This window comes from Crocodylus siamensis, chromosome 2 (genome assembly GCF_052110815.1).
Source record: "Crocodylus siamensis isolate JL-2025a chromosome 2, ASM5211081v1, whole genome shotgun sequence".
Lineage (NCBI taxonomy): Eukaryota > Metazoa > Chordata > Crocodylia > Crocodylidae > Crocodylus > Crocodylus siamensis.
In genome coordinates this window covers 181,131,599-181,152,454 of record NC_143396.1, presented here as the reverse complement: position 1 = coordinate 181,152,454, position 20,856 = coordinate 181,131,599, and the positions used below count along the sequence as shown (strand labels likewise).

Sequence of the window (20,856 nt, the reverse complement as noted above, 5' to 3'; positions counted from 1 at the left end):
CGTTCATACAGGGAGGACTGATTTCCTTTTGATCTAGAACAGTCTGCATAGGAGTGAAACAATCCATTCTAGAGAGGAGGAGCACGAGATAATTAGTTGTAGCAGGGCACTGATATTATTGTCTGCTCATGTTTGAGACAGAAACGTAGCACAGCTCACTGAATGGAAACAACATGGGTCATATTCATGTTTAGACATGATCTCAGCTGCCCAATTCCATACTGGTTTTTATATGACACACACTCTGTCATACTATCTGAGCCCTGTTCAGTAACATACAAGATACAGGATTTAAATCTGTCATGTGTGGTTCTTTCCTTCCCAGATAAAATTAAAATTTTACCCTGATAAAATTAAAAATTTGTTGAACTTCAGGGACAAGTGCAGAGAGCATCTTTTTGGTAAAGCATGTGCTGAACTTCAGATCATTACAGAGTTTGTTTATTGTGGATAGCTGCTGAGGTGCTGGATTTTTCTCCTGTTCATTGCAGACCATTTAAAATAAGCACTGGTTCCATTAAACATATTGTTCTAAGTCTTAATACAATGTTTGAAAAGTTATACACATATTTATTCTATGCCTGCTGCAGCAACTACTGCAACTGCTGCCATGTGACCTACCAACCCCAGCCCTTGCTGTTACAGCAACCTCATGGTGTCAGGACACCCAGCTGCTGCTGCAAGGGCAACTCTGTGGAGCATGGACTCCACAGGGGTGGAGGACTATTTTAGTACTCCTCCTAAGTTGGTACATGACTCTGAACCACCCCACCTTCCCTAGATGTGCGCGCACGCATGTTTTAAAATGTCAGAGTAAAGCCCTAAAGCTGTGTCCAGACTTTTAAATAATCCACAATGAGAGAGAGAGAGGATATATGCTTAGGGGATAGTCTCTAAGAGAATGTAAATAGAATAACTGGGCTAGTTAAAAATGTGTTTTTAAAAAATTCTTTAAACAAAATATTTCCTAAACCCTTTAGTTTATTGGACAATTTTCTCATTACTCAAAGTTTGTCAGTGAAACCCAAATGAAAAAGTGGAAACACTTGGGTTTGGTTTGTTTGTGCTCCTGATCTTTATGTTTAATTCTCGCATGTTTTTGCAAATTATTTCTTTTTCATTGTGTGTGTTGGTCTTTTCGTGCTCATTGGGAGACTGTTTGTAGTTGCATGGTATAATGTTTTGAAAAAATCCGAGAACGTTCATTTTATAACAATTTTGTTTGCTTTGCGAGTTAAAAAAAAATCCAAATGTGAAATAGAAAATTTTGGGTTTCTAAGTTTGGCAGGTAAAACAAGTAAGGGGAAGTCAGATTTTATAAAGCTTGAACACTAATAACCACAAGCAGTGACATATTTAAATACAGGAGAAGGACCCAAGCTATCACCAGAATCTGAACAACCCTGAACTACTGATTGTAGACGCAGACCAAACTACCAGTTTTTTCTCCCTTGAGATATTGGAAATCTGTAGTTGAATAGTTTCCCTTGGCCTCATTTCTAGTAATCCCAGATCTGATTAGTGAGATAAATACCTTGGAATAAAAGTTGCTAGACATTTTTAAAAGAAGACTTTGTAAAAGGAAATCCTGAAATACGTTGCAGTAGGGTAGCAAAATATTCAGTGACTGGTTAATTATCGTGTGCAAAACTAACCCTTTGGTTGTTCTCCACTGCATATCTGGCCTGTTTGAAGACCCATATAGGACCAACCTCAGTCTGGCCATTTTCCTTATAAGAAGAAATAAGTTACAGCATTACACTAGTGCTTGGGAGATCTAAACTCAGTTCATGACTCTGCCACAACCTGCCTTTCCAAACCTTGGGCAAGTTACTTATTCACACCTGTGCCTCAGTTCCCCAGCTCCAAAACAGAGAATTTTTCACTTGGGAGCAAACAAGAGTTGCTTGTAAAAAATGGAGGCATAGTGAGATGGAGCAAGTTCTCTATGGATGTAAAGGGATGTAGTTCTTTTGCTAGTTCAAGAGGACTAGGTCTGTTTACGTTGACGGAGAATTACCTCAGCAATCCCTGCCTTAAGTGTCACTGAATAAAAAGAACATAAGTAAGAGGTTGTCACTGACATATTTTCTTTTCACTGGAATCTACTGCAGCACAAGAAAAAATGGTGTAGTAAAAGTATAATGGACCTTTTGTCATCAGTGATTGACCCAGGGCCTTCTATATTGAACAATAACGAAAAGCAAGGCTAGATCTAGAATTTTGAAAAGGGGGGTGCAGATGAAGTGCATCATCACAAATAGAAACAACACATTTTCTGCATTTAAAATATAAACTAGAAGCTTCACTAATATCCTAGGGGCCTAGGGCTGTATCACTCAGTTTAAGATTGAAGCAAAAACAAATATAACTTCATTAGAAAGAGTTGAAATGAATTTGTGGGATTGTGAAATAGGACCTTCATTAGTAAGGACAGCTAATAGACAGCAGAACTGCAGAACAAAGGATTGCTTGACTGGCGGAACATCAAGATCATTAAATTCAGAAGCTCTGAAAAATGTCTGGTGTCAAATCAAGGTTATCTGGCTGTCTTCAGTAGGTGCAGTTCTCTGCTAGCCCATGAAGGAGTTAAGATCAAATTCAGGGACTGGAAGTCTGATACTTCATCAGTTGTCTTGAGGAGATGACTTCTACCTCTTTAACTCTTTTCTCCTTTCCAGTCTCCACGGTTCATTGGTAGACGGCAAAGCCTCATTGAAGATGCCAGGAAGGAGAGAGAGGCTGCAGCTGCAGCCACTGATGCTGCAGAGTCCACAGAAATGATTGTCTTTGAGGAGAAGGATGGAAGGGCCATATTGAATCTTTTCTTCATGCTCAAGGGAGCTAAATCTTCCTCCCTGTCCCGTGCATTTAAAGTTTTTGAGGTGAGCATCTAATCTCTCATTCTTTCAAAAGCAAACACTGTGTAGCAGGAGCGAGGGCAGCCTAGGACTGTGTTATGGGGAATCTGCCAATTCATCAGAGTTCAGTTGGGGGAAAAAAAAATCAAGTTTAAGGCCTCCATACTCTGAATTCTCTAGTAATTGTTCAGGCTATAAATAGATACAACCTGATTTTCATAGTTAACATATTAAACTTATGAAGAACATCTTGTCTGAATTTGATCTATTTGCTATTTCCTCTAGCTCACTGTTTCCCAATGAGTAAGATACAGCCAGGGCACTATCCAGCTCAGTACAAATACTAGGCTCTCAGCTTGCTTAGAGCGAGCTAGTAACCAGCATACTTAACATATAAATAATGTGTATTCATCCCTCACTCTAGTCATGGCCTCTTATGTTTAGTGTGCAAGACAGTTGCCCAGGGTACTCAACTTAATGTTAAGCCATGGAAGACCTGGACTCAGACTGTATCAGCAGATGAATCACCCACTTTTCAAAGGCTGCTTGCAGTGAACTACATAGCTACCTCACATACCTTGCATTTCCTTAAGACTTTGCCTATCTCTGAATTACATCCTTGTTGAACTTCAGCCTTTTTTTTTCAGGACCAGTTTCATATAGGTGTGTAATGGAACAGCTTCCATTGACTTCACAGGGCTCTGCTTAGTCAAGGGATAAATTTGGTCTACATATTTTAAATGAGCTGTATTGATTTTTTTTTTAGTGCTACATTCTTTATGATGTCATTATATACAGTAGTGTGTTGGGAAATGGTAATTAATTGGATGTTTTCCTTCTGGCCACCAATCAAAAGTAGCATCTTTATGACACTCAAATGGAAAATTGGAGGTAAGTATTCATTAAGCCAGTAGTCAAAGATAACAACTTACTGATATAATAACATAGCACGCTGCATGCCAAAGGAGCTACTTTGCAAGTCCTGGTCCTACATCACCTTCCATTTACACAGATTTAATTCCATTAACTACAGTGGTGTGACAGGCAGGAGAAGTAGGCCCTCCATACTACACATGTCACTCTTATATACTGGAGAGATGCACCCACTTCTGGGGAGGGAGGGATGGGACCTGACTTTAACACTGCACAACAACACTAAAAAGACAGCTGAGATAGACAAATCAATTGAATCTGCAAAAAGTTTTCACTAGAAACTACACAAATAGAAATGAGAGCAGAGGAGATGCCCTGACCTTACAGAACATCTCTCAGGTTCTTTATTGGCCATGAGTGATGGTGAATCTCCTCTACAAGAAGGGATAGAACCAGGATAAAAATGCATACATTTATAATTAATGCTAGCAGTGGCATTATCTGTACTACAGAACTGCTGGACACTTGCAGTTACAGTTACAGTTACTATCTCTTCCTAGGAAGTACACAACTGTTAAGAAAGCCTTGGGAATTCATGAACAATAAATTTTAAATGCAGTTTACTACTCATCTGGTACAAGAAGCTGAACTGTTTGTGTTCTGTAAATTTTGCAGGGTTCTCCACTTCAAAGATTTGGGGAATATTTATTTTACACTGGATTTAAAAATATAAACATTAAAAAAAAAAAAAAAAATCAAGCAAGCAGATTGTGCTTGCTTCCTTCCAAGGTGATTTATTAATTGAATCAGGACCTCCTGAAGTGTTAAAAAAGTTCAGCTTGTCACAAAGAGAACTTGGGAAAAAAAAAAAAAAGTGAAAACATAAGCATGTCAAGCTATAACAGGGAAACATTCATTTCCAAGATCCCTCTGGCAATGTAGGTTCAAGATATGAAAGCAGACGAGCATAATGACATTTGCTTCGTCATGAATCAGGCTGCAGGGAAGCTGGTTTCACTCTGCTCTGTGCGTTTTATGCAGCCAAAGCATAGGTAATGCAATCAGAGCTGTCAAATTAATGCTAAGGTATTGATTATTGAGGGGACAATGCAATAGGGTGGTTGGTTGGTACATTCAGAAACACAATCCTAAATTAAATTTACCTGTGACATTGCATCTGTTCCTTCTCATTTTACTGCTTCTGATTGACTAAAAATCACATCCCTTCCTCTCCTGAAGAACTGAGTGTCTCTGAAAAGAATGGATCATTGCTCAGTGAAGCGGACTGCAAGAGTTAGTTTTCACTTTCTTAGAGAAAATATCCACAAAGTTGCCTAAACTCTTTTGAAGAGGGTATATTCATCCCTGCTCTCCCCCCCCCTTCCCCCTTTATCTTTAGGTAAATTAATTGGTGATGAAAAGTGCCAAATATGTTCCTTGAAGGCCAACCTCTGGGCAGGTATATTATGGAATGCACTTTCCATGTAGCTTCTCTATCTCAATGCATTTGCCTCATACTGATTGGGAAGGGCCTCCTGTTAGTGTGGCATTATTTTATATCTGTTCCCCATGGGGAGCAGATATAACAAGGCCCAGTTTACTTGTGATGCATAAACAAAGGCCCTTCATAAGATCAGCATCTGTGTGCAAGACAGATGGCAACTTCATAAGCCATTGAACAGCTATTTTACTGCCAGTCAATCACCACTAATAGGAGGATTGACTTGAACCTATGACCTCAACGTAGAATCACTTCTCTGACATTACTAGCCATCTGAGCCAACCCATCAACTGCTAGCTTTTTTTTTTCCTGTGCTGAATATATGCTTCACACATCAAATCAGCCACTAAGAGGTTAACTAGTTCAGACTGTATATACATAGAACATCCACTTAAGTTACTCTTTTTCTATTGACTTCAAGTGTCTGGAGAATAGGCAAAAAAGTGAGCTATATTGTTTCATCTGATATTTGCACTTACATGTGCGTACCGCCAGCATAGTTTGAGTGCTGACAGTGAAAAAAACGGTGGTCTCTGAGCTAGTGATGTCTGACTTTTGGGGATCTCCACTCTGTTTAATAAGAGAGTAACCATGGTGAGCAATCTGCAGCTGGTATAACTCACCTTTCATTTCAGGGGTCTTATTCCAGTTTACCACCTGAAGTAAAGTTACCACCTGGTTATTCAAATGACTGTTTTGGTGTTCTTTTAATTGCCAGCATTATGTTCCCAACATGGCACCCTTCCCTTCCGGCCAGAAAAGTATAGGGGAAAGGTAAAGTTCCAAATATTTCTGAATAAGCAAGTTGTTACAGAAACTGCAAGGGTACCACTGACTGATCTCCCATTGTATCTTTGTCTTCTTTTTGTCTTACAAAGGTAACAGGAGCCAAAAATAAAAAAAGTAGCCTTTCTAGTTATTTATGATTTCACAAGGTCTTAAATAATCCATTTGAAAGGTGCTACTTATTAGATAGGTCACATCAGTGGTGTGAAGTTATTGGAAGGAAAACTAAAGCAATCAATCAGTCACTGCTTTTTGAGAGCTACTTTAATGGCTGAGTTGGATGGCAACCTATTACTTTGGTGGAGATCAGACTGAATATACTACTTCCAGGCTAAAATAGGCACAGGGCACAGATAAAAGGTAGAGCAGATGCCTTGGATGGTTGGACAAAAAGGAAGATGTAGTACTACATCTATCTAAAGAGATGTCTCCATTTTCTTTATTTTTTTGCTGAGACTATCACTGAGTTTGAGAGAAAACTGCTTAATGGTGGGATTGTAACTGTGGTGTGGATGCTGTCAGGAATGCAGAGAAAATGTATTTGTGTGTGTGTTTGTGGGCGAGAAGGAGTTAAATGTACTCAAGGTGTTTGTGCCCTTTTGCTGCTTCAGAGATTTAAGAAAATTCATGAATGATTTCTCATGGATCATTGACCCTTCACTAGCAATAGGCCAAATTAATACAGCTTTGTCCTAAGGTGGGCCAGACAACAGGTCAACCCCACCACTAAAGTGAATAGGGTTAACTTAATGCCTGGGTGGGACCTAGAAAAGAAATTCTGATTGGACAACAGACCGACCCCCATTATAAATCAACCCTCTATGGTGGGAAGACCCATTGTCTAGGTGGAACTTAGAAAAAAAACTCTGATTGGGCACCGTTCCTGCCAAGCCCCTGCTGCCTTCTCAGTGCTTCACTGGATTCTTCAATATAAAGGTGGGTCCAGTTTTCCTCCCCACACCTGAGCTGCTTCTGACCACCTGGCTAAGCCTCTAGCCACTTCTGTTGGCTCCAGGCACCCTGGGTCCATTCCTGACTACCCTTCATCTAGCTGTGGCCTGTGCCATAAGCTGCTTCCCCAGGCCCAATTGTGACTTCCCACCTACTGATGCCGATTCCTATAACATCTCTTCATGGGCTGGATCCGGCTTGTGGGCGATAGGTTACAGACCCTGTTTATTTCAGCACCTCGGCCAGAGCACCGAACTTTGACTGGTGAATGAAAGCCGGCTGATTGTTCCTTGCAGTAACTGCATCTCATGTCTACAAATACAACAGCAGCAGAAACCTAAAGCATTTTAACTATCCAAGTATATAGGCAGCTCCTTGGATGGGTTTTGTTGGCTACACCGAGTTTTGTGCTGTTCCATTCAAGCTAACAGCTGGAACAGCCAAAGCTGGCTAGTTCAAAGCTAGCTACAATGCATAAAGAAAGGTACAGTGGTTTTAGGCTAGTGCCATTTCCTTTTGGGTAAAGTTGCCTGAAACCTGCAGCCACAGGTGACTTTGAAAAGACTGCAGTTGTACTAGTGGCCCTCCTTATGTGTAAAGTGTTAAAAAGTAAGTGTCAAGTGTATGCTGTTAAAACTATTTGTAGTCATTTGTTGGCACACTCCAATCTGAGAGTTTGTACCTCTTAACTACATAGCCCCTTATCAGTTTAGTTTCAACTGTTCAAAGAAAGAAATTTGAACTTTGGTCCCAACTCTGGAGTGAGACACATGGGTGAAAGTCTGTTGTACCCCCATAAGCCCTAGGACACCCCAACAGGACCCTCAATGACCCCTGCCTACTGGAGGTAAGTGGGGCCTTTGATGGGAGAGACCATGGGTGATTGGTGCCACCTTAGTCAGGGGGGACATGTGCCCCCCTCCAGTGACCAGTCAGTTACTGGGGGGGGAGGGGTGTCCCTCTGCGGCCAATTGCGAGACAGCCAATCACTGTGGCCATTCACTGCAGCTGCTTCCAAAAGTGGCTGCGGCCACTTCTGGGGGTGCAACAGCACTCCACTCTCCCATTGGCATCTGCAGGGGGGGCACCAGTGGTCCCACCTGCCTCCCCTGCCCATTGCCTAAGAGGCAAGTGCAGCCAGTCAGGGGGTGTACCAGTGCTCTCAGGGGGTGCATGTGCACCCCATATACATCACCACTGGGAGTGGTTGGCACAGTAGTAGCCAAACTACTACTGGTGCAATGGTGGGTGGGACACGTTGCACCCCAAGGTTCCCCCCTGTGGCTGGATCCCTCCCCTCTGGTACTTCTGAGGCCTCCACACACTTGGAACCCATGGCTCCAGCCTCCATTCAGATGGCGCCCCTGGCTCTCAGCTGTGGGGGCTGCCTGGCATGACTCCAGGTACATGGGATCAGGAGCATTGTAACTTCCCCTTGTGAGGTTTGCCCTGTACTGGAGTTTCTGGAATCCCAGATAGTTGAGCTCCAAACCATGGTGCAGAAGCTGTGTGCCATCAGGGATGGTGAACAGGAGATTGACTCCTACTGCCAGGCTCTTCACCCCAGATAGAGGGAAGACCTAGGTCTCTTGCCAGGACCAGGGAGGCCAAGAGGCACCCAATACTGTCCAGCCAGAGGGCTGGAGAAAGGTTGTCTGTAGTCCCAAGGCTCACTGTACCAGGGTGACCACCCCCCTGGATCTCTGCAACAGTTACAAACCTCTTGCAGCATCAGTAGAGCTTGCAGAGCTGCCAGCTAGTGCAAGTGAAGAAGAAACATGACCAGCTATTATCTCTAAGATGAAATTCAGAGTGGTCATTGTGGGTTTCACAGTTTCATAGTTTCTAGGGTTGGAAGGGACCTGAGTAGATTATCAAGTCCGACCCCCTGCCATGGCAGGAAAGAGTACTGGGGTCAAACCACCCCAGCAAGGTGTACATCTAGCTTCCTCTTAAAGAGCCCCAGGCTAGGAGCCAGCACCACTTCACTTGGAAGTTGGTTCCAGACCCTAGCCGCCCTGACAGTGAACTAGCACTTCCTGATATCTAGCCTAAATCTACCCTCTGCCAGCTTGTGACCGTTATTCCTGATCACTCCTGGTAGTGCTTGGGGGAACAGGGACTTCTCCAGTTCCTGCTGGTCCCCTCTGACTAGTTTGTAACAGGCTACTAGATCCCCCCTCAGCCTTCTCTTGCGGAGGCTGAACAGGTTCAGGTCCTGTAGCCTCTCCTCATAGGGTCTGCCCTGCTGCCCCCCTGATCATGCGAGTGGCCCTCCTCTGGACCCTCTCCATGTTGTCCACATCCCTCTTGAAGTGCGGCACTCAGAACTGGATGCAGCATTCCAGCTGCGGCCTGACCAGTGCTGCATAGAGGGGGAGTATCACCTCCTTGGACCTGCTTGAAATGCATCTGTGGTGATGCCCTCCTGAGGGGGACAGAGGGAGCAATCTGTTATCCTGACCCCTTCGCCTGGAAGGTCTCCTGCCTCTTGAGAGCCTGTATCTGGGATGTAGCTGAGAGGATCCCAAAACTTATCTGGCCCTCTGACCACTACCCTACTCTCCTTATTCATGTGGGCACAAATGACATGGCTTGGAGCAATCCTAGCCGGGTCATGAGTGGCTACAGTGCACTGGGAGCAGAGCTCAGGGGGCTGGGGGGAGCAGATGGTTTTGTCCTCAATCCTTCCAGTTATGGGTCACAGACAGAGGAGATAGAGATGAATCAAGGCAGTAAACAGAAGACTGTGGCACTGGTGCTACCATGAAGGCTTTGGCTTTTACAACCACAGTCCACTCTTTGGAGAGCGAGGCAGTGGTCTGTTGGGAAGAGGTGGCCTCCACCTCACTCCACTGGTTGAAGAAGTTCTTCTCAGCCAGACTGGCTGACCTGCTTGACTGGGCTTTAAACTAAGCTTGCTGGGGGATAGGTGGACAACCACCAGAGTAAGCTCACCAAGTATCAACCAGAAAACTGGCAGGTTAGGATGCTTAAAGGAATGGACTCCTACCCTAGCCCTTCTCCATGAGTGCAATGAAGCCTAGGGTCTCCAACAGCACACTTACTTGCCTGTACACTAATGCTAGGAGTTTGGGGAATAAACAGGAGGAACTGGTTCTTCTCTTAAACAAAAATGACTACAATCTCATAGGGATAATGGAGACCTGGTGGGACTCTTCCTATGACTAGACTACTGGTATAAATGGCTATACCCTGTACAGGAGAGATCATGCTGAAAAAAAAGGGGCAGGGTTCTGAAAAATGTTCCTAAAAGCTGAGATTGGCACCCAAGGAGGCCAAGTGGACACCCTTTGGGTTAGAATATGAGGGGAATGTAGTGAAGGTGATACAATGGTAGGATTCTATTAAAGACCTCCAAACCAGGAACAAGTGCTTGACCAAGAATTTGCCAGGGAACTGGCTGAGGCTGCACATTCTTGGTACATGGTTGTCATGGGAGACTTCAAGTACCCAGACACCTCATGGGATGATCATTCAACCAAATCTGATTGGTCATAAAGCTTCCATATACGCGTGGATGAGCTCTACCTGTTTCAAGAAGTTTATGGGCCAACAAGAGGCAAGGTGCTGTTGGACCTGGTACTGGCCGAAGGGGATGATTTAATCAGTGACCTAAGAATTGAAGGGAAGGAAAGGGAAGCTGGGTGACAGTGGCCATGAGCTGATCACTTTCACTATCCATTGCAAAGCTGGCAAGTCAGTCAGCAATGCAGAAGTCCTGAACCCCATCTCTCTGTGAAATCATGGCCTATCAGGGCCTCAAGAAAAAGCCTCCTGAGCTTATGAAAGTCAGCTTTCCTAAAGTCAAGGACCTGGTCATAGAAGGAAATGAGCTTGGTCAAGCAAGACCTACCCGCAACAAATCTGTAGTGCCCATCTTCAAGAAAAGGAGGAAAGAAGACCCAGGAAACTATAGGCCAATCAGTTTGACCTTGATCCAAGAAATATGTAGATGCTTATCTTGCTGGGATCCTTTGACCCTAGCTGACTTCCTTGAGCAGGTGGCTGGACTCGATCTCCTGAGGTCCCTTCCAGCGCTAATGTCTATGAAATCTATGAAAAATGTAACACTCCTTTTGCAGGAATTTCAGCCCTTCAATATGACTGCCTGTGCTAAAGTAGAATGAAATAGTCAAAACAGTTAAAATATTGAAATATCACACGACATTCTGCGAAGTTGCAAATCAGAATTTTTAAATTTCAAATCTATTTAAAAGTGACAAAACTTATTTTTTTTTATGATTTTCCTGATTGAAGAACCGGGTGGGAGAGGTGGGGGAGGAAGAGAACTGTGTCACATTTTTCCCAATGAATTTAGACTAAACCACATTTAGTCTAAAGGTGCAGATTTCTGCTGAAAATTTTGATCAATTAATGGAACAAAAAGGCAATCAATTTTGTAGAACAAGAGTATGGAATTAAGAGAAAAGCATCTTGCCTCTGACTTCTGGGTGTTAAAAATCCAGAAACACATGTATCCAGGGCCACCACATATATTTATGTTCCTATGCTGCCTGCATCTTGGGCAAGCCTTGTACTTCTGGACTTTCTTTTCCACTTTGATTTCATTTTTCAGAAAGTTTACATGTAATTTGGTTGATTTTTCTCCCCTTTTCCATCCTCTTTAAGACCTTTGAAGCAAAAATTCATCACCTGGAGACAAGACCTAGCAAGAAGCCTCGTGAAGGGGCCAGCGAGCTGGAGTATTTTGTCCGGTGTGAAGTCCACAGCTCTGATCTTACCACTTTCATCAGCTCCATCAAAAGGGTGTCAGAAGATGTGAGGAGCACAAAGGAAGACAAGCGTAAGAAACTTTCAGACTCAAGTCAAATGTGGGGAATGAGCATTTCAAATGGAGGTACAGGGATTTCATTTTTCACAGGTGACTGATACAGTATCAGAATTTGAACAAAACAAAATACCTCTGCAGTGAGCCCAAACGCCTCAAAATTTCCTCTTTTATTTTGTTCCCTCCTCCCTTTCAGGGGGATCTGATTCTTTCTTCCAGGCCCAAATGCCAACAGGAGTAGAAGTTTATTGCTAAAAATGAAGCCCTTTCTACACAGCTGCCATAGTGATCATAGGATCAATAAACACAGGCATACAAGAATCATAAGAAACAAAATTTATGATGGAGTGGGATGCATTCTGTACAAACCCTTTGATTCTCTCTAAGTAACTGGCTACTACCTGAGGGACCATCTTCCAATTTCCAAGTGTTCTGAATAAGAGAGTGCCTCTAAATCATAACTTATCACTACTGGTGCCAATAACTATAAGAATTTAGAGCATAAAGGGCTCTATGGAAGGTGTTCTTTCCATATCAGTAAGATTCCAAAGATTAACTGCTTGTCTGTAAGCATTAGTTCTTAGACGAATTCTCTCTAGTTAGGATAAAATACACTTCAATAATGCTTTAAAAACTCAAGAGGTTTCTCTAGTCCACGTGGTTACAAGTCATGGAAGAACCATTAGGCAGATGAAATAGAAGGTAGTGTTAGTAGTTTATAAAAAATATATATATATATATACACTGAGAACTTTAGTTGCTTACTGTTGAGACCCCTATATTAAAAAGAATAGGGTGAAACTATCCTGTTAGAGTCAAGAGAATCAGCAAGTGATTTAAATACAATACTGCCTCAGCCTTTCTATTTGGGCTGGATAGGTAACACCTCCAGTTAAACATGACCAGATAGTGGGAAAAGAGGAGCAAGAGATGAAGACGATGGAAAGCAGTTAGTCGTGGGGTCTTTCTTCTTACTACAGTTAGACAGAAAGGATTATATAAATGCATTCCCTGAGTACCACCTTAGTAATTATAGGTTCCTGTTAACTCCTTTCACATTTCTTACGGTTGCAACCATTCACTATTACCTGATCACTGTTGTGTCATCTGAGCTGGTGATACAGATGAATAACCTGTCCAAGACATCAGTCCCTATCTAATGGTGGAGATAATTATAATGATAAAATGAAGGTGTTCTCTCATCACCTACTTAGCTTATGAGGACTTGAGCTTCAGCAAAAGGAGAAATAGGAAGTGAGAGAGTCCTGTAGAATCTTAGGTGTCTTATTAGGGCAATATATTTTTGCTCTTGCAGACTGGAGGTTGGTTTGAGTGAGAACCAATTTACTCCTGGTTGTTTCCTTATGTAAAGGAATAGCATAATATTGGGAGGCTGGAAGAGAAGCCATACTTAATTGTGAGATGGGGTCAGTGTATTATGCCTAGCTGGGAGTAGAGGTGTGAGAGGGATCATTTGGAGTCACAGAACAGTCAGGAAAGCAGAGTACATTATGTTGTTTCCTCTCTCTCTCTCTTTTTTACAGTTCATTGGTTTCCAAGAAAAATCTCTGAATTGGACAAGTGTCACCACTTAGTAACCAAATTTGATCCAGATTTGGATTTGGATCACCCGGTGAGTTAGTCTCTCTGAACACATCTTTGCTTCTCAGTCATGTGTCTTTTATCAGAAACAAAAACATGGAAAGAACCCATTATCGAAACCAGTAAGGAATTCTTCAGGGAAAGATCTCCTTTGGGGGAGGAAAGCTAGTCTGACAAAGCTTCAGCTGTTCACAGAAAAGCACCAATTCCAACTGATATAATTTAGAGATAATGGGAGGGAAGTTTTGAAATTTGGAACTGTCCTGTTTCATTATTTTGGAAATGAAAAATTTCAATTTTTATTTCAAAATTCAAGCAACTATAGTAAAAAAACATAAACACACACAAAGATGAAATGCAAAAAAAAAAAAACCTAAATAGTTGAAACAAAGCAAATAGTTTCAAATTTTTCACTGATGACTATTTTTGAGATTCTGTCTTTTAGTCAATGTAGAAGAGAAAATCATTGTTTACTCAGATAGCTCTTTTAGCAATTGCTGTAAACCCATCTGCCTTTTCCCCCTCCCTGCAAGAAAACAGATTCAGTTTCATATGGTTTCTTTGGTGACAGAGAAGGGATACTGATGCTTTATGTTGGTTTGAAGGGCTTAGTGGATAAATAGAGGTGGCACACATTGGGTTGGGATTGCCATACTTTCCAGAAAGTGAGTACAGGGCTGTAACTCGGATGGGAATGGAGCTACTTTAGTACAAAGTGTGTGTGTGTGCGCACACACAAAATCCCCATTAAAATGTCTATGTTGATTGGAGGTATGTTGACATAGAGCTTTATATCTTATATGGCAAAATGGCTGTTTGATGTTTTATATTAAAACACACGCCAGAGGATTTCCCTCATTTGGAGTAAATCATCTCTAAAAAAAACCAAACAAAAGAACCCAAAAACCAAACAAAATCCCAAAACAAAACAAATAATCTTTATTTTTAAAAAATGAAAAAATGACCAGTTAAAAAGCCACCATCACAAACTTTTGGAAGGTTTTTCCCAGTCAGCAATGGACTTTCCTGGCTGAAATGGTAAGTAAGTAACTACGTGTTTCTCTATTCCCTTCTGTCACAGGGATACTCTGACCAAGCATACCGGCAGCGGAGGAAAACGATAGCAGAAATTGCCTTCCACTACAAACAGTAAGACAGACACGTTCCTAATATCTGCGCAGCACAGTGCCACCTGCTGGAAACTCATTATACTACTTCCATAAAATGACCCATAGATTTTCTGTCTGTCCACCAGTGGTATAAATAGGGGTGGGAGAGTGGGATACCAGTCCCAGGCACAAATCTAGAGGAGACACCAGAAAGCTGGCTCTGAGGGAGCCCACATTTTACCATAGAAATGATGGCACTGGCAACAGGAGCCCCAGTGCAGGGAGATAAGACTCTCCGCCCCTTGGCACACCTTCTCCTGGCTCTTGGGGATCTCTGCCCAGGGTGCCAAAATTCCTAGTTACCCCTTTGCTGTCCACATTTTCCCTACTCCATTTTGCCTTCCCAAGTTCTTCCCCTACTCCTAGTCTGTTCATCCTACCTTCCTCCTAATTTAAAAAACATGGACAGTAACCTGTAGATTCACAGATTGCATACCACAAGCCATAGAACCTAATCTAGCAATTTCTGCAACCAATGCCATAATGTTGGTCCAAGATGTAGCATCTTTCTTTTAGAAGTACTAGAGAATCCACCCAGCCTCCAGAGAAGTTGTTCCAAGCATTCATTACCTTCACTGATAAATGTGTCCTCACTGATGGACCAAATATGTTTAGCTTTATCTTTTAACAACGTCTCTTATTTTAGCTTGCTCTGCTAGATTAAAGAACCATCTGCTATAAGAAATCTCCTTCTCCCAAAGGAATTTTCCCACTACAAATAAGACATCTTTCAACTTTCTCTTGGATAAGCTAAAAGTTAAGTTGATTGAGATCTTTAGTTCCCCTCTATAAGCCATGTTGCCCAGATCTAGAATCATTCTTGTCATTCTTTCAGAACACTTTACAGTTTTTCAACCACCTTCTAAAGTGTGACCATCAAAAAAGGGCACGATATTCCACTACTGGTCACACCAATGTCATACACAAAGATAATATATGGCCTTTCTACTCCTAATTAATATTCCTCTGCTCTCCTTAGGATTGCACTTTCACTATTAGCTGCAACTTTGTAAGAACATAAGAAGTTCTATACTGGGGCCAGACCAATGGTCTATCTAGCCCAGTATTCTGTTTCTGACCGTGGCAGTGGTGCATGCTGTTGAGGTGACTTCCTCGCACTGTTGAGGGAGAGCATTGAATCAGATGTCTCCAGAGTGATCTGTCCCCTAATTCAGTAACCAATAATGGATTCATAGATTTCATAGACGTTAGGGCTGGAAGGGACATCAGAAGATCATCGAGTCCAGCCCCCCCCACCCAAAGGGCAGGAAGTCAGCTGGGGTCATAGGATCCCAGCAAGATAAGCATCCAATTTGCTCTTGAAGGTGTTCAATGTAGGTGCTTGAACCACCTCTGATGGCAGGCTGTTTCAGACCTTGGGGGCTTGGACAGTAAAGAAATTCTTCCTTATGTCCAGCCTGAAATGGTCTCGCAGTAGTTTATGACCTTTTGGCCTCGCCTTGGGGCACTCTGGTGAACAAACGTTCCCCCAGATCCTGGTGGTCACCCCGATAAACTTGTAGGTGGCCATCAGATCACCCCTGAGCCTATACGTTTCCAAGCGAAAGAGCCCCATGGCTCTCAGCCTGTCATCATAAGGTCTGTTTTCCTGACCTCTGGTCATGTGCATGGTTCTTTTCTGGACTCTCTCAAGCTTCTCCAGATCTTTTTGAATTTTGGAGCCCAAAACTGGATGCAGTACTCCAGCTGCGGCCTCACTAAGGCCGAGTACAAGAGGAGAATGACGTCCTGGGATTTGCTTGAGAAGCATCTATGCATGCAAGCCAGTGTTTTGCTCGCTTACTAGCTGCAGCATCGCATTGCAGCAACCGCATTCATCTTGTGGTGAATGATGACCCCCAAGTCTCTTTCTTCCGTAGTGCTAGCCAGCGTAGCACTGCCGAGCCTATAAGGATGCTGCAGGTTTTTCTTCCCTTCCCAAGGTGGAGAACCTTGCATTTTTCGGTGTTAACACCATCAGGTTCTCGTCCGCCCATTTCCTGAGCCTGTCCAGGTTGGCCTAGATCACCCACCTGTCTTCTGGTGGGGATGCTTTGTCCCAAAGTTTGGTGTCATCGGCAAATTTGGCGAGTCCACTTCTGACTCCAATGTCCACATCATTAATGAAGATGTTGAACAATATGGGTCCAAGGACAGAGCCTTGGGGGACCCCACTGGTCATAGGGCACCATGATGAGTGACTTCCAACGATTACCACCCTCTGGGTCTGACCACGGAGCCAGTTTTCCATACTGGATCGTGGTGGACCCAAGGCTACAATTGACCAGTTTCACCAAGAGGTGATCATGGGATACCAGATCAAAGTCTTTTTTGAAGTCATGATATATGACATCAATCTCTTCTCCCTTGTCCAGGTGCTAGGTCACCTGGTCATAGAAGGAAATGAGATTGGTCAAGCAAGACCTACCCGCAACAAACCTGTGCTGGCTATCCCTTAGGATGTTGGCGTCAGCCAGTCCATTAAGGATGGCCTCTTTAATAAACTTTTTAAAGATCTTCCCCAGGATAGGAGTCAGGCTGATGGGCCTATAGTTAGCCGGATCCACTTTCCTCCCTTGCTTGAACATAGGCACCACATTGGCCTTCTTCCAGTCTTCGGGCACTACACCAGAGCGCCAGGGGTTTTCAAAGATCTGTGCCAGAGGCTGGGCTATGATGTTCACCAGCTCCTTGACTACTCTGAGGTGCAGATTGTCAGGACCAGCCGACTTGAAGGTATCCAGCCTCTCAAGGTGCTCCTTCACGTGGTCAGCATTAATGGAGGGCAGGGGATCTCCCTCACCCAGACCTCCCTGTCCTGTAGTGGGCATGGGCATCCCATGGGACTGATGAAAGACCGATGCAAAGTACCCATTTAATAGGTTGGCTTTTTCCTGGGTGTCAGTTGCCCCATCTGGTTCAGCAGGGGTCCAATGTTGCCCTTGCTTTTCTTCCGGCTCCCCACATATCTGAAAAAGGACTTTTTATTGTCCTTGATGCTTGAAGCTAGTTGTAGTTCAGTTGCAGCCTTGGCTTTCCTGGTTTGCTCCCTGGAGGACCAGACCAGTGCAGAATAATCCTCCTTAGAGGTGAATCCCATCCTCCATCCTTTGTAGGCCTTTCTTTTTAGCTTCAGGAGGTCTGCTAGATCCCTGGAGAGCCAGGGGGGCTGCTGTGCCTTCTTGCTGCCTTTCCTTCGAGATGGAAAAGACTTAGCTTGTGCATTGAGGATCACTCCCTTGAGGAGCAACCACTCTTCTTGAACTCCCCTCCCCCTGGGGTCATGGTCCCTTAGGGCCTCACTGACAAACCTCCTGAGCCTGTCAGAGTTGGCTTTTCTGAAGTCAAGGACTTCTGTATTGCTGACTGACTTGCCAGCTTTACGGCGGGATGGTGAAGGTGATCAGCTCATAGTCACTGTCACCCAGCTTCCCATCGATCACTGGGTCGCTGATTAAGTCATCCCCTGTAGCCAGTACCAGGTCGAGCAGTGCTTTGCCTCTCATTGGCCCATAGACTTCTTGAGTCAGGTAGAGGGCATCTACGCATGAGAGGAAGCTTTGCGACTGCTCGGATTTTGCTGAGTGATCCTCCCACGAGATGTCCGGGTAATTGAAGTCACCCATGACAACCATGGTCCTGGAGCATGTGGCCTCAGGCAGTTCCTGGGCAAACTCCTGGTCAAGCTCAGGACTTAGGGTGGGAGACTCCTACCATTGTGTCCCCTGTGCCATTCCCCATGGATCTGAACCCAGAGGGTCTCCAGTTGTCCATCCTGGTCACCAAGATCAGCTTGCAGGGACACGTAGCTTTACTTAAGCTACATGAGAGCTACACCCCCGCCCCTTTTATCTACACGATCCCTCCTGTACAGCGTATAGCCATCTATACCTGTGGTCCAGTCATGCCAGGGAGGGTAAGAGATGCCAGAGGAAACACCTTCAACTTCATGTTCAATGGGCATTAGTAGATCTATCTGCCTCCACACCACCTCCTGTGGCAATGAATTCCACAAATTAAAACTACCTAGAGGAAGTACTTTTTAATGTAATGTGTAGTTAAACTGGTCCCCTACTAATTTCAGGGGGCGCCCCTTAGTTCTAGTATTCTGGGATTTGGTGAACAACAGTTCCTTGTTCCCTTGATCCACATCCTTTGTGATTTTTTTTTTTTATATCCTGCTTAAGGTAACTTATCTTGCTTCCTTTGTCTGATTTGGTGGCCAGTCACAAGCTGCTCAATAGTGCCCGTTCTTATAGATTATGAGTTAAAACACTGGCTTTAATAGCACTCCAAGTCCTGCCCTTTTGAACTGTCAATAACTCAACAGGTGGCTAACAGTGACTTTAATACAGAGCCCCACTCCCTTCCCTTCTTCCCATTCCAACCTTCTTCCCTAGATGTATCCAGTGAATGTTAAAATTCCAGTCATGTAACTCCATTCACCAGGTTTCAGTACAATCAATGGTATCCAGTTTGTTTTAAAATAAAATGAGGCATTCCTACTGTTTATTTTTAAGGCTTCTAGCACTTCTAGTTACAGACAAATGATGAATTCTTATATTCCGAGAGGCCTCCATTGTTTACAAATTATGCTGAGTTATGTGTTTGAGTATAGGTACTGCATTTGTTCCATACAGATACTCATTTAAAACCCTCCTGAAAATGCCCTTGGTTTTCAGTATTTAGTTTTTCAATAAGGAGTGAAATTTCTATGGGAACTATAAACATTTGACAAATAATCTGTTTAATCTTTCATAAAACAGTGTGTGAGGTGTTTCCTATTAAACCCTACAGTTGTGTATATTCCCTGTGTGTCCAAGAACACTTGTACTGGCCTTATGACCCTATACTAAGTGCTTATCATTAATTGGCTCCATGACCTATATGTTAGAGGAGTGTGTTTCCCAGTATATCTCAGTTAGGTTTAGAGTTAGCTAATTAATGCCATGCTATATGGAGGATCTCTCAGTAATCCACAACCAGAGTGCTAGGGAATCCTGGTGTGCCCTGAGGTATGAGGACATAAGCGGATTAACTAAGCAGATAAGCGCAGAATCAGGCTTGTGTCTGCCCAGACAATCCTTTAGAGTCATAGAATCAATGGACTGGAAAGGACTGGTAAAATCATCAAGTCTGGTCCCCTGCCACAGGTAGGAGGTCAAAGAGCTCAAACTAGCTTAAATACATACTTATCCAGACTCCTCTTGAACACCTCCAAGGATGGTGACTGCACCACCTCTGCCAGCAGCGTGTTCCAGATTCTAGTTACCTTTATGGAGAAGAAGTTCTTCCTTATGTCCAGCCTAAATCTTCCCTCTATTAGTCTGTAACCATTGGCCCTCATCCTCCCAAGGGGTGCCTTCCTGAAGAGTTGACTTCTTTGTAGGTGTTTATCAAGTCACCTCACAGCTTCCTCTTACCTGGACTGAACAAACCCATCTCCTGGAGTCGCTCCTCCTAGGGCCTATCCTTCAGGCCCCTGATCATGCAGGTGGCCCTTCTCTGCACCCTCTCGAGTTTATCTGTATCGTTCTTGAAGTGCAGTGCCCAAAACTGGGCACTACTCCAGTTGCGGCCTCACCACTGCTGAGTAGAGAGGGAGAACCACTTCCTTGAACCTGTTGACAACACATCAGCTGATGCCCACCTGAGTTCTGTTTGCCCTGCTGGTGACTTCATCGCACTATTGGTTCATATTCATCTTCTGGTCAATTGTGACCCCCCAGGTCTCATGTAGATGCTGTGCCAGCCAGTGAGCTACTGCCTATTATATAGTTGTGGTGAAGTTTCTTCCTACCCAGATGAACAACCTGGCACTTTTCCTCGTTGAACCTCACCTGATCAGCCCATAGAACCAGTCTGTCTAGGTTGTTCCAATCTTTATCCTATCCTCTGGTGTGCTCACATTTCCCCACAGCTTGGTGTTATCTACAAACTTAATCATAGAACATTCCATTCCCTCAATCAAATCGTTAATCAATATGTTAAAAAGCAAAGATCCAAGCACCAATCCCTCTGGGAAACCACTGGAGACAGTCCTCCAAGATGAGGCCGTCCCATTGATTACAACTCTCTGGGACCAGCCTCGAAGTCAGGTATCCACCCACCTCACTGTAGGCTGGTCCAGGTCAGTCCCCTCCAGTTTGATTGAGACTCTCATGGCAGACAGAATCAAAGGCCTTAATGAAGTCTACGTAAATAATGTCTACCTCATGACTCTTGTCCAGCTGGTTAGTTACCTGGTCATAAAAAGGACACCAGGTTTGTCAGGCATGATCTGCCTTCTACAAAGCCATG

The 20,856-nt window shown here is 43.6% G+C and overlaps 1 protein-coding gene across 1 annotated transcript in view; it reads left to right on the top strand.

The window, feature by feature from the left end:
* The window catches only part of TH (tyrosine hydroxylase), a 37,502-nt gene that overhangs the window by 2,488 nt on the left and 14,158 nt on the right, over positions 1-20,856 (top strand). Inside the window, exons 2-5 of the mRNA XM_090034929.1 lie at positions 2,682-2,885; positions 11,626-11,800; positions 13,330-13,418; positions 14,469-14,536. Coding sequence (XP_089891055.1) covers positions 2,682-2,885; positions 11,626-11,800; positions 13,330-13,418; positions 14,469-14,536 — 536 coding nt within the window. The remainder of the gene's footprint in view (positions 1-2,681; positions 2,886-11,625; positions 11,801-13,329; positions 13,419-14,468; positions 14,537-20,856) is intronic.